This window comes from Mustelus asterias, unplaced genomic scaffold, assembly GCF_964213995.1.
Source record: "Mustelus asterias unplaced genomic scaffold, sMusAst1.hap1.1 HAP1_SCAFFOLD_122, whole genome shotgun sequence".
Taxonomy (NCBI): Eukaryota; Metazoa; Chordata; class Chondrichthyes; order Carcharhiniformes; family Triakidae; genus Mustelus; species Mustelus asterias.
The window spans coordinates 210,606-223,773 of NW_027590160.1; the positions used below are offsets into that span (position 1 = coordinate 210,606).

A 13,168-nucleotide genomic window follows, 5' to 3' on the forward strand; every position below is an offset into this window, starting at 1 on the left:
GAACTGGCTCGGTCGTAGAAGACAGATGGTAGCAGTGAAGGGTGAGTTTCCGAATGGAGGGCTGTGACAAGTGGCATTCCTCAGGAATCAGTGCTGGGACCTTTGCTGTTTGTAATATATATAAATGATTTGGAAGAAAATGTAACTGAATTGATTAGTAAGTTTGTGGATGACACAAAGGTTGGTGGATTTGTGGATAGCGGTGAGGACCATCAGAGGATACAGCAGGATATAGATTGGTTGGAGACTTGGGCAAAGAAATAGCAAATGGAGTTTAATCTGGACAAATGTGAGATAATGCATTTTGGAAGATCTAATACAGATAGAAATATACAGTAAATGGCTGAACTCTTCAGAGTATTGACAGGCAGAGGGATCTGGGTCTACAGGTGCACAGGTCACTGAAAGTGGCAATGCAGGTGGAGAAGGTAGTCAAGAAGGCATACGGCATGCTTGCCTTCATTGGCCGGGGCATTGAGTTTAAAAATTGGCAAGTCATGTTGTAGCTTTATAGAACCTGAGTTAGGCCGCACTTGAAATATAGTGTTCAATTCTGGTTGCCACACTACCAGAAGGATGTGAAGGCTTTGGAGAGGGTACATAAAAGATTTACCAGGATGTTGCCTGGCATGGAGAGCATTAGCTATGAGGAGAGGTTGGAGAAACTTGGTTTGTTCTCACTGGAACGACGGAGGTTAAGGGGCGACCTGATATAAGTCTACAAGATTATGAGGGGCTTGGACAGAGTGGATAGTCAGAAGCTTTTTCCCAGTGTGGAAAAGTCAATTACCTGGGGGCATAGGTTTAAAGTGCGAGGGGCAAGGTTTAAAGGAGACGTACGAGGCAAGTTTTCTTTTTACACAGAGGGTGGTGGGTGCCTGGAACTCGCTGCCGGAGGAGGTAGTGGAAGCAGATACGATTGTGACTTTTAAGGGGTGTCTTGACAAATACATGAATAGGATGGGAATAGAGGGATATGGTCCCCAGAAGGTAAGGGGGTTTTAGTTCAGTCGGGCAGCATGGTCGGTGCAGGCTTGGAGGGCCGAAGGGCTTGTTCCTGTGCTGTAATTTTCTTTGTTCTTTGTTTGTAGATACACACAGAACGATTCCTATAATATGTAATACATTTCTGAAGTTTTCATTAGGTTATTAGACTGATTTCTTACAGATCTCCCATCTTGAGAAAGGATTAGCTTCACTGTCTACTCAAAAACTGATTTCTGAATAACCCAGTGATTCTAAGCTACAAGCTTGTTTTCCTAATTTCTTGATTACATTCCATAGACAAGAAAACTAAAGGTACCAGAATGATCAGAATCAGCAACACAAACCCTTGAGTTGTCACCAAAAATAAAAGTAAATACTTTGCCGTATTATAATTGAGGTCAGAAACTGCAAGGTATTTTATGAAGTCAGCTTGGACCACAGGTTTTGCAGTTTGAATTTGGCTGAGGTAAACATACAATGTTTCACTGCAGGTATAATTCAAATGACTCACGGGGGAGATTTTATCAAACAAAGTTTATTTAAGAATACAGTTTACACATAGAAAGAAAATTAGCAATCATTTTTGCCAATTACAAACAAGAAAACAACCATGATATTGTAGAACCCTTAACAACTAAATGCACTGTTCCAATACAACAAACCTCCCTACAAACATACACCTGTCACAGGTTTAGCACAGAAAATAAGAATGCTCATGTGATTCTGGAAATTAGTCCTTTGGTTGGAGAATTGAAATTCTGACTTCACCATTCCGGAAACTCCCAGCACCTTGAGGTAGAGATAAAGCCACAGCTGGCATTACCTGGCAAATCACCAACATCAGAATCTTTCACTCCAGGAGGGCAAGAAAAACTGCTTCCAATAGAGCAGAATTTCTAATATCAAGGAGAGAGCACAGAAATACTGCCTTTCAGTCTGGAGTCCAAACGCCTCCTAACTAACCAGCAACCAAAACTGAAAGTAAGAACTCTTGGGAGAGAGAAAAAAAACTGTCCAACCTGACCTGTCAATCATTCTTCCCACAACACTTCAAACTCACAAAGTGCATTGAGCCCAGATTAAAGAGAAACAAAAACCCATTCAAACCATTTAAGCAGCAATAAAAGGACACACAAACATTCAGCCAACGCCACAATGAAAAACAAAGGCCTGCTTTCAAACTGCAGAAAACGTGATTTAAAAATACAGTTCTTAAATGCACAGTAACATCACACCAGTAAATGTGACAATCATCGACTTTGATTCATCCTCCCCATCTGCAGATAATCTCACACAATTCTAAATTATTGACGAGTTGTAAATACATCTGGTTCAAACATTCAAGCACAAACTTCAAAGGTTCTCCAGCTCTCTGCTCACCTGCATCCACCTTGTGGATATTTTCAAAAGCCAGATTTAGATCACTCTTCAGCTTAATGGATAGATACCAGTGTGTTTCATTCGATCCTGATTGTTTTAAAGTCAGTTTCTCTGCAAAATATGCCAATATTTTGACAAATTAAAATATCTTCCCATTCTACTGACAATGTTAAGCACTCAATGTTGTTCTGTTGTCGAATAGCTGAACACGTTTGTTCCTCAGTGCAGTGGCACATGTTAGTTACACCACATGTAACATATCACATCTGCACACTCACACTGGTATCCCAAAGGATGCTCCATGTACCATCTGAGACACCCATTCCTAGATTTTCAAGTGATCGCAAGGAAGTGTCCATATGAAAATGTTTGCTTATCTCTCTCTCTGTATGGTTCCAATGTCTTCAGGCAGAGGCCAGGTTATCTGATTCAGTTTGTTTTAAAGTTCACAAGCAAGGATACAAACATCTCCAAAAGAAAACTATTACTTGACTCATCTCCACTTTCCTGACTTCTACAAGAACGTACGTGGATATCCTGTTTGTCTCTTCCATTGAACTAGACCCAGAGTGAATTACTTCAATTCCCATTTGCTGGTGTCAATTTTTTCCATGTTTGATTCCAAATGGGGCTTCCCTTTCTCTCTGTTTCAGGAGAATGCGGAAACTTTTCTGTCCAATTGAACACTCACACAATAGTGTATTTTGAGATCAGAGGCAGAAGTACAGGCAGTTGTATCAGTTTGGGGTAACGCTCATATCTCCCATTCTCAGGAGCTTTGATTTAAATGATAACAAATGGGATGTGGTTCCAATTTTCAAAAAGGGGAATAGGGATAGCCCAGGAAATTACCGACCGGTGAGTCTAACCTCAGTGGTTGGTAAGCTGATGGAGAAGATCCTGAGGGACAAGATTTATGAGTATTTAGAGAGGTTTAGTATGCTCAAGAATACTCAGCATGGTTTTGTCAAAGGCAGATCGTACCTTACGAGCCTGGTGGAGTTCTTCGAAAATGTGACTAAACACATTGACGAAGGGAAAGCAGTAGATGTGGTTTATATGGATTTTAGCAAGGCGTTCGATAAGGTCCCCCATGCAAGGCTTCTAGAAAAAGTGAGAGGGCATGGGATCCAAGGGGCTGCTGCCAGGTGGATCCAGAACTGGCTTGCCCAAAGGAGGCAGAGAGTGGGTATAGATGAGTCTTTTTCTAAATGGAGGTCAGTCACCAGTGGTGTGCCCCAGGGATCTGTTCTGGGACCCTTGCTGTTTGTCATTTTCATAAATGTCCTGGATGAGGAAGTGGAGAGATGGGTTGGTAAGTTTGCCGACGACATGAAGGTTGGTGGGGTTGTGGATAGTCTGGAGGGATGTCAGAAGTTACAGAGGGACATAGATAGGATGCAAGGCTGGGCGGAGAAGTGGCAGATGGACTTCAACCCAGATAAATGCGTAGTGGTCCATTTTGGCAGGTCAAATGGGATGAAGGAGTACAATATAAAGGGAAAGACTCTTAGTACTGTAGAGGATCAGAAGGACCTTGGGGTCCGGGTCCACAGGACTCTAAAATCGGCCCCGCAGGTGGAGGAGGTGGTTAAGAAGGCGTATGCTGTGCTGGCCTTTATCAATCGAGGGATTGAGTTTGGGAGTCTGGGGATAATGATGCAGCTATATAAGACCCTCGTCAGACCCCACTTGGAGTACTTTGCTCAGTTCTGGTTGCCTCATTACAGGAAGGATGTGGAAAAGATTGAAAGGGTGCAGAGGCGATTTACAAGGATGTTGCCTGGATTGAGTGGCATGCCTTATGAGGATAGGCTGAGGGAGCTCGGTCTTTTCTCCTTGGAGAGACGTAGGATGAGAGGAGACCTAATAGAGGTATATAAGATGTTGAGAGGCATAGATCGGGTGGACTCTCAAAGGCTTTTTCCCAGGGTGGAAATGGCTGCTACGAGAGGACACAGGTTTAAGGTGCTGGGGGGTAGGTACAGGGGAAATATTAGGGGGAAGTTTTTCACACAGAGGGTGGTGGGCGAGTGGAATTGGCTGCCGTCAGTGGTGGTGGAGGCAAACTCAATAGGGTCTTTTAAGAGACTCCTGGATGAGTACATGGGACTTAATAGGATGGAGGGTTATAGGTAGGCCTAAAAGGTAGGGATATGTTCGGCACAACTTGTGGGCCGAAGGGTCTGTTTTGTGCAGTAGTTTTTCTATGTTTCTATGTTTCTTTCTATGAAGTCAAATCTTCAAAAAGCAGAATCTTTGGTTTAAGTTGTCACCGTGCTGCCTGATTGTAAAAGGTTGAAGCAAATATTCCAATTATGTCAACTTTATTTTCAGATCAAAGGTGAACCAAACACCATTTTGATCTTTGTGTTTCCAATTATTTTGGCATTTTTTCTCAGTTTTTCCAAAATGTTATTTTTTTCTTCATTCTTCAAGTGTCTTTCCAAATAAATATATTATAACTCAAGGAAAATTAAACCACAAAAGTTAGTTTTCACAGGTAAATGTCAACCTTCTTAGATCAGAAAGAACATAGAACATAGAACAGTACAGCACAGAACAGGCCCTTCGGCCCACGATGTTGTGCCGAGCTTTATCTGAAACCAAGATCAAGCTATCCCACTCCCTATCATCCTGGTGTGCTCCATGTGCCTATCCAATAACCGCTTAAATGTTTCTAAAGTGTCTGACTCCACTATCACTGCAGGCAGTCCATTCCACACCCCAACCACTCTCTGCGTAAAGAACCTACCTCTGATATCCGTCCTGTATCTCCCACCACGAACCCTTTGGTTATGCCCCCTTGTAATAGCTCCATCCACCCGAGGAAATAGTCTTTGAACGTTCACTCTATCTATCCCCTTCGTCATTTTATACACCTCTATTAAGTCTCCCCTCAGCCTCCTCCGCTCCAGAGAGAACAGCCCTAGCTCCCTCAACCTTTCCTCATATGACCTACCCTCCAAACCAGGCAGCATCCTGGTAAATCTCCTCTGCACTCTTTCCAGCGCTTCCACATCCTTCTTATAGTGAGGTGACCAGAACTGCACACAATATTCCAAATGTGGTCTCACCAAGGTCCTGTACAGTTGCAGCATAACCCCACGGCTCTTAAACTCCAACCCCCTGTTAATAAAAGCTAACACACTATAGGCCTTCTTCACAGCTCTATCCACTTGACTGGCAACCTTTAGAGATCTGTGGATATGGACCCCAAGATCTCTCTGTTCCTCCACAGTCTTCAGAACCCTACCTTTGACCCTGTAATCCACATTTAAATTTGTCCTACCAAAATGAATCACCTCACATTTATCAGGGTTAAACTCCATTTGCCATTTTTCAGCCCAGCTTTGCATCCTATCTATGTCTCTTTGCAGCCTACAACAGCCCTCCACCTCATCCACTACTCCACCAATCTTGGTGTCATCAGCAAATTTACTGATCCACCCTTCAGCCCCCTCCTCTAAGTCATTAATAAAAATCACAAAGAGCAGAGGACCAAGCACTGATCCCTGCGGCACACCGCTCGCAACCTGCCTCCAATCCGAAAATTTTCCATCGACCACCACCCTCTGTCTTCGGTCAGACAGCCAGTTACCTATCCAATCGGCCAACTTTCCCTCTATCCCACACCTCCTCACTTTCATCATAAGCCGACCATGGGGGACCTTATCAAACGCCTTACTAAAATCCATGTATATGACATCAACTGCCCTACCTTCATCAACACACTTAGTTACCTCCTCAAAAAATTCTATCAAATTTGTGAGGCACGACTTGCCCTTCACGAATCCGTGCTGACTATCTCGGATTAATCCGCATCTTTCTAAATGGTCGTAAATCCCATCCCTAAGGACCCTTTCCATCAATTTACCAACCACAGAGTTAAAGAGGGTGGAGCTTCCCTCAGCCTGTGAGTTCCGAAACACAACTTCAAAGCTTAAGTTAAGAATCAAACATTTGTGCCTTTTCCAATTGTACAAGTAAATTGTGATTCACACCGAAAGGTTCACTTTCACTCAGTAATTAGAACATTTCACTTTTCTCAGCACAGGAACTGGCAGCATTTTAGATTCAATACTAATTGTTCACTCCTCTTGTCGCGGGTGTGTGGAGAAGATCATGTTCACTGTAGATCTGTCAGCACAGAAACCACACTGTGCTTCTGGATACACTCAGTCTGCAAATAGCTGGAGTCGTTTAAACATGACCCTAGTGAAGGCCTTCCCAGTGATGTTAAGGAGTGAGATGTTCCTGTAGTTGTTGCAATCTCCTCTGTCACTGCATGTTTTGTATATTGTGAAGATTTTTGTGTCACGTATCTCCTGTGGAACAGGCCCTACCTCCCAACAGAGAAGCAGGAGGTTATGAAGATGTGGCAGTCGATGGGACTTTCCGTGTCTGAACAGTTCAGCTGGAACTCATCCTTGCTGGGAGCCTTTCTGCTTGTTCAGCAATCAATGGCCTTTTCCAGCTCAAGTGATGAGGATTCCTCGTCCAACTCAACCGTGACAGGAAGCTGCAGTAGAATCAAACAGAGACTGGGAGGTATCCATCTCACGGGAGTACAGCTCACAGTCGTGTTCAACCCAGTGGGACATCTGTCTACTTCTGTCGGTGAGAACTTCACCATCTGCCGATTTCAGGGGAACAATTTGGTGATTGTAGGACAAAGCATCATATTCATCCCATCATACATAACACAGAGATATTCATTATCACAGGCAGTTTGGAATTATTGGTGTAGGATTGTCCGGTGTTTATTGACAGAGTATCTCACTGTTTTCAAAATTTCTGATGCAATGTTCCAGCTGTTGGGTTTATGATGAGCATCAGGTAGGCTTTGCTTTTTGCTTCAATGACAGGTGTCATCTCTGCTGAGTGGGTCTCAAACCAGTCTGTTGTAGGAGCCACCTTTACAAAATGTTGCTGCTGCTGTGTCAGAAATGGGTGAACTCAGAGACCTCCAAGTTTCATCAACTTCAATATTGATTGTTAAGGATTTAAGGATTTAACTGTGCCTGTATAATATTTCACTATTTTGTTTATGTTCCTTCATATTTAATTTCATAATGGACGTGTCACTGTGAAGACGTCAGTCAGAATTGTCAGCAAGGATTAATCAGGACTTTCTAATTGGAGATGTTAATCAGTGGAACCTCTCACACACTGATTTGCATCAAAGATTAATTTAGGATTGAAGTAAAGTTCATCATTTTATGTTGAACAGGTTCTTGTTAAGGATTCTTGAATTTAGGGGAAAGATCACAGAAGGTGTTTTTAAAAAGGGACATTGCAGCTCCGAAAATCAGTGACATCTCCAGAATATTAAACTCCAGCTACTTATAGGGATGTGAATATCAGCAAAATCGAACCAATATTGTCAGACTATCAATCCAGGCTGTGATTAAAAGCAGAATCCAATCCTTGCAGTCTATTATGAATTTGCTGGTGTCTCAGCAGGCTGGAGGACCTTGTGAATGCCTTTCCACACAAGGAGCAGGTGAAAGGTCTCTCCCCAGAGTGAGTGCGTTGATGAGTCAGAAGGTTGGATGACTGCTTGAAACTCTTTCCACAGGTACTGCAGCTGAATGGATTCTCCTGAGTGTGAGTGCGGTGATGGGACTGGAGGGTGAATAACCGAGCGAATCCCTTCCCACACACCGAGCAGGTGAATGGTCTCTCCCCGGTGTGAAGTCGCTGGTGTCTCACCAGATCGAATGACTGGGAGAATTTCTTCCCACACACGGAGCAGGTGAATGGTCGCTCCCCGGTGTGAGTGCGTTGGTGAGCAGTCAGGGTGGATGACTGCCCGAAACTCTTTCCACAAGAAGTGCAGCTGAACGGTTTCTCCTCAGTGTGAATTCGCTGATGTGTCCAAAGGCCGGATGACCGAGTGAATTTCTCACCGCACACAGAGCAGGTGAACGGCTTCACCCCAGTGTGAATCCGCTGGTGTGTAGCGAGACTGGATGTGCTGTTGAACCTCTTCCCACAGTGAGTGCAGCTGAAGGGCCTCTCCTCAGTGTGAATTCTCTGGTGTAACATCAGGTAGGTTGTCTTGGTAAATCCCTTTCCACACACAGAACAGACGAATGGCTTCTCCCCAGTGTGACTGCGTTGATAGATTTCCAGTCGGAATAAAGACTTGAATCCTTTACCACAGTCCCCACATTTCCAAGGTTTCTCCATGGTGCCAGTGTCCTTGTGTCTCTCCAGGTTAGATGATCAGTTGAAACCTCGTCCTTGCAGATAACACGTGTACAGTTTCTCCCTGCTGTGAATTGTGTGATGTTTTCTCAGGCTGTGTCACTGGTTAAAGCTCTTTCCACAGTCAGTTCACTGGAACACTCTCACTCGGGTGTGTGTGTCTCGGTGTTTTTCCAGTTGCACTGATGTTTAAAATCTTCAAGAGATAAACATTTCTCCTTCCACATTCACAGATTGATGAATGATCGATTGACTCAAACCAAAATGTTTGTTTTGAGTTTTGCATCTACAAATCTTTCCCTTGTTAATACCTGGAAAAAGAGTTTACAAAATTAAAATCACGGTCAGTCCAGGATAGAAATTCTGAACAGACAATTCTAGTTTTGTTTTTGGAACATTTTTTCCTCTCGTTTCCTCCAAATCTGTAAATCCCCATCTCACACACTCTCCCCCGTCCCTGGGCTGAAATCCAAACCCATCTCACCCTCTCCACCAATTCTTTTCTCCACTCAGTTTTCTCCCTCCCTCCACTCTGTCTGGGTTCAGCTCTCAGGCCCCTCTGTGCAGAATTGTTGTCTCTCCTGGTCACTGAGACCCTGAAGGCCCACGCACCCTCTGCTTCACTGTTACTGATGGCTGAAGGGACCAATCCGTGAGGGGCAGGTTTTGCCACAAGTGAAGTGGTTCTCAGGTCTGGTTGTGGGTTGTTGTTTTCGGTGTTGGCTCTTGTTGCCGAGCCACTGGAGTGACCTTCCTCCATCCTGTGAATGTACCTGAGCTGGAAAAGTCACCTCCACTTGATGGGAACCCATCACCTTTGGGAGACAATGAATTGTAGATTTTGTATCAAAGATCAATTTAGGATTGAAGTAAAAAGTTCATAATTTTATTGCAACCAAGTTTCTGTTGACAGTTCTTTAATTCAGCTGAAAGATCACAGATAGTGCCTTTAAAAAGGGACATCTCCAGATTATTAAACTTCAGCCAGTTGTAGGGTTAAGAAGTTTAACAACACCAGGTTAAAGTCCAACAGGTTTATTTGGTAGCAAAAGCCACACAAGCTTTCAGAGCTCCAAGCCCCTTCTTCAGGTGAGTGGGAATTCTGTTCACAAACAGGGCATATAAAGACACAAACTCAATTTACAGAATAATGGTTGGAATGCGAATACTTACAGCTAATCAAGTCTTTAAGATACAAACAATGTGAGTGGAGAGAGCATCAAGACAGGTCAAAGAGATGTGTATTGTCTCCAGACAGGACAGCCAGTGAAATTCCGCAAGTCCAGGCAAGCTGTGGGGATTACAGATCGTGTGACATGAACCCAATATCCCGGTTGAGGCCGTCCTCATGTGTGCGGAACTTGGCTATCAGTTTCTGCTCAGCGACTCTGCGCCGTCGTGTGTCGTGAAGGCCACCTCGGAGAACGCTTACCCGAATATCAGAGGCTGAATGCCCGTGACCGCTGAAGTGCTCTCCAACAGGAAGAGAACAGTCTTGCCTGGTGATTGTCGAGCGGTGTTCATTCATCCGTTGTCGTAGCGTCATGGTTTTCCCAATGTACCATGCCTCGGGACATCCTTTCCTGCAGCGTATCAGGTAGACAACGTTGGCCGAGTTGCAAGAGTATGTACCATGTACCTGGTGGATGGTGTTCTCACGTGAGATGATGGCATCCGTGTCAATGATCCGGCACGTCTTGCAGAGGTTGCTGTACCAGGGTTGTGTGGTGTCGTGGCCACTGTTCTCCTGAAGGCTGGGTAGTTTGCTGCGGACAATGATCTGTTTGAGGTTGTGCGGTTGTTTGAAGGCAAGAAGTGGGGGTGTGGCCTTGGCGAGATGTTCCTCTTCATCAATGACATGTTGAAGGCTCTGGAGGAGATGCGGGGAAGCTACGGCATCTCCTCCAGAGCCTTCAACATGTCATTGATGAAGACGAACATCTCGCCAAGGCCATCCCCACACCCCCACCCCCCCACAGTCACTGACACCAATCTCCTCCTGTCTGATATAAACCCCACAGTCACTGACACCAATCTCCTCCTGTCTGATATAAACCCTGTGGCTGTGGCTTTTGCTACCAAATAAACCTGTTGGACTTTAACCTGGTGTTGTGAGACTTCTTACTGTGATATAAACCCCACAGTCACTGACACCAATCCCCTCCCCTCAGTTAATTTGATTTAGTTTACTTGTTTACTCAATAAGATTGATACCAATCTCTCCTATCTGATGATTTTGTAGCTAATTTTTCATAAAGGATATACACAAGTTTGTTATTTCAATTGGACCTGTCTTCATTCCCGAGCCGAGGGGATTTCTGTACCAGACGGGAGGGGTAACATTTGGGAACGCTTGATTCTCCACCAATTCCCATTCCCCTTCTTTCTGGGGGATAATGGAGCTCTCACTGTGTGTAATGTGCAGGTCAGTAAGAATTGTCAGCAAGGATTAATCAGCATTTTCTAATTGGAGATGTTCATCAGGAGAACCTCTCAGACACTGAATTGTCGAGTTTGAATCAAAGATCAATTTAGGATTGAAGTAAAAGTTCAATATTTGTGGCAAACTGATTGCTGGTGGAATTCTCTGAATTCAGGGGAATGATCACAGACACATATTCTTAAAGGGAGGCTGCAGGCCCAAGAACACAATCAGCTAATTAACTAGAATCTTAAACTCCAGCCAGAACTATGGTTGGTAACATCAGAGAGACAAACCTGAATTGTCAGAATGAACATGGTTCAGTCCTGGGTATAGTGAATGCCAGCAACATCAGTGGAATCCAAACCCTTTAGTCACTTGTGAACTTGCTGGTGTGTCAGCAGGTGGGCTAGCTGACTGAATCCCCTCTCACACACTGAACAGGTGAATGGCCTCTCCCGGGTGTGAATTCGCTGGTGTGTCAAAAGGTTGGATGAAGTTGTGAATCCTTTCTCACACATGGAACAAACGAATGGTCTCTCGCCAGTGTGAACTCGCTGGTGTGTAAGCAGGTTTGATGAATTAGTGAATCGCTTCTCACACACAGAGCAGGTGAATGGCCTCTCCCTAGTGTGAACACGCTGGTGTGTCAGCAGCTGGGATAACTGAGTGAATCCCCTCCCACAAACAGAGCAGGTGAATGGCTTCTCTCCAGTATGAACTCTCCAGTGTATCAGAAGCTCAGATGACTGAGTGAATCCCTTCCCACACACACAACAGGGGAACGGTCTCTCCCCTGTGTGAAATCGCTGGTGTCTCAGCAGAGTGGTTGACTGAGTGAATCCCTTCCCACATACAGAGCAGGTGAATGGTTTCTCTCCAGTGTGACTGCGTCGATGAATTTCCAGCAGGGATGGATACTTGAATCCCTTTCCACAATCCCCACATTTACACGGTTTCTCTGTGGGGCTGGTATCCTTGTTTCTCTCCAGGTTGGTTGATCAGTTCAAGCCTCGTACACAGTACATGTGGATTCTATCTGCTTCAAATGTTGAAATGTTTTAAAGGCTATGCAACTTGTTAAAACAATCTTCCCTCCACATTCAAAGGCCAATGATACTCACACTCTGATTCATTGAGTATCAGATGTTGATGCGATGTTTGGTTTGCATTTCCTATCTCCAAATCCTCTGCTTCTAATAACCTGATAAAGGAGTTTAAAAAGTCATCACTGTCAGTACAAGATAGAAATTCAGAACAGACAGTTCTCATTTGGTGGAATATTTTTCACTTTCATTCCCCAAATGACTTTGACCCTGAATTGATCCTTAATTAAATATTTTCTCCACAAATCCTCAGCTTTTAATATGCTGTCAATGGGGTTTACAAATGTAACCAAATGTCAGTCCAGGACAGAAACTCTGAACAGGCAATTCTAGTTTCTCTGGAACATTTTATCCTCTCTTGTTCCCCCAAATCTGTAAATTCCCGTCCCACACACTCTCTGGATATCCAAATTAAGTTTTAGATAATTTTTTCCAGATCCTTTTAAAGTAAAGTCCATTTATTAGTCACAAGTAGGCTTACATTAACACCGCAATGAAGTTACCATGAAAATCCCCGAGTCGCCACACTCCAGCGTCTGTTCGGGTACACTGAGAGAGAATTTATCATGGCCAATGCACCTAACCAGCACATTTTTCAGATTGTGGGAGGAAACCGGAGCACCCGGAGGAAACCCAACGCAGACACGGGGAGGACATGCAAACTCCACACAGACCCAATCTGGGAAACGAACCCAGGTCCCTGACGCTGAAAAGCAGCAGTGCTAACCACTGTACCATTTGTCAAATTTTTGACAAATTTAACAAAAAAACCCAATTTTAAGGGCGGCACGGTAGCAGAGTGGTTAGCACTGCTGCTTCACAGCTCCAGGGACCTGGGTTCGATTCCCGGCTTGGGTCACTGTCTGTGTGGAGTTTGCACATTCTCCTCGTGTCTGCGTGGGTTTCCTCCGGGTGCTCCGGTTTCCTCCCACAGTCCAAAGGTGTGCGGGTTAGGTTGATTGGCCATGCTAAAAATTGCCCCTTAGTGTCCTGGGATGCATAGATTAGAGGTATTAGCGGGTAAAAATATGTAGGGATATGGGGGTAGGGCCTGGGTGGG

At 44.4% G+C, this 13,168-nt stretch overlaps 1 protein-coding gene and 1 pseudogene across 1 annotated transcript; one reads left to right on the top strand and one right to left on the bottom strand.

Moving 5' to 3' along the window:
- Nucleotides 1-13,168, top strand: part of LOC144484660 (uncharacterized) — a 52,633-nt pseudogene that overhangs the window by 20,444 nt on the left and 19,021 nt on the right.
- On the bottom strand, nt 7,430-8,897 carry LOC144484646 (uncharacterized). Its single transcript, XM_078203117.1, has one exon. The coding sequence runs from the start codon at nt 8,560-8,562 to the stop codon at nt 7,762-7,764; it is 801 nt and encodes a 266-aa protein (XP_078059243.1). The 5' UTR covers nt 8,563-8,897; the 3' UTR covers nt 7,430-7,761.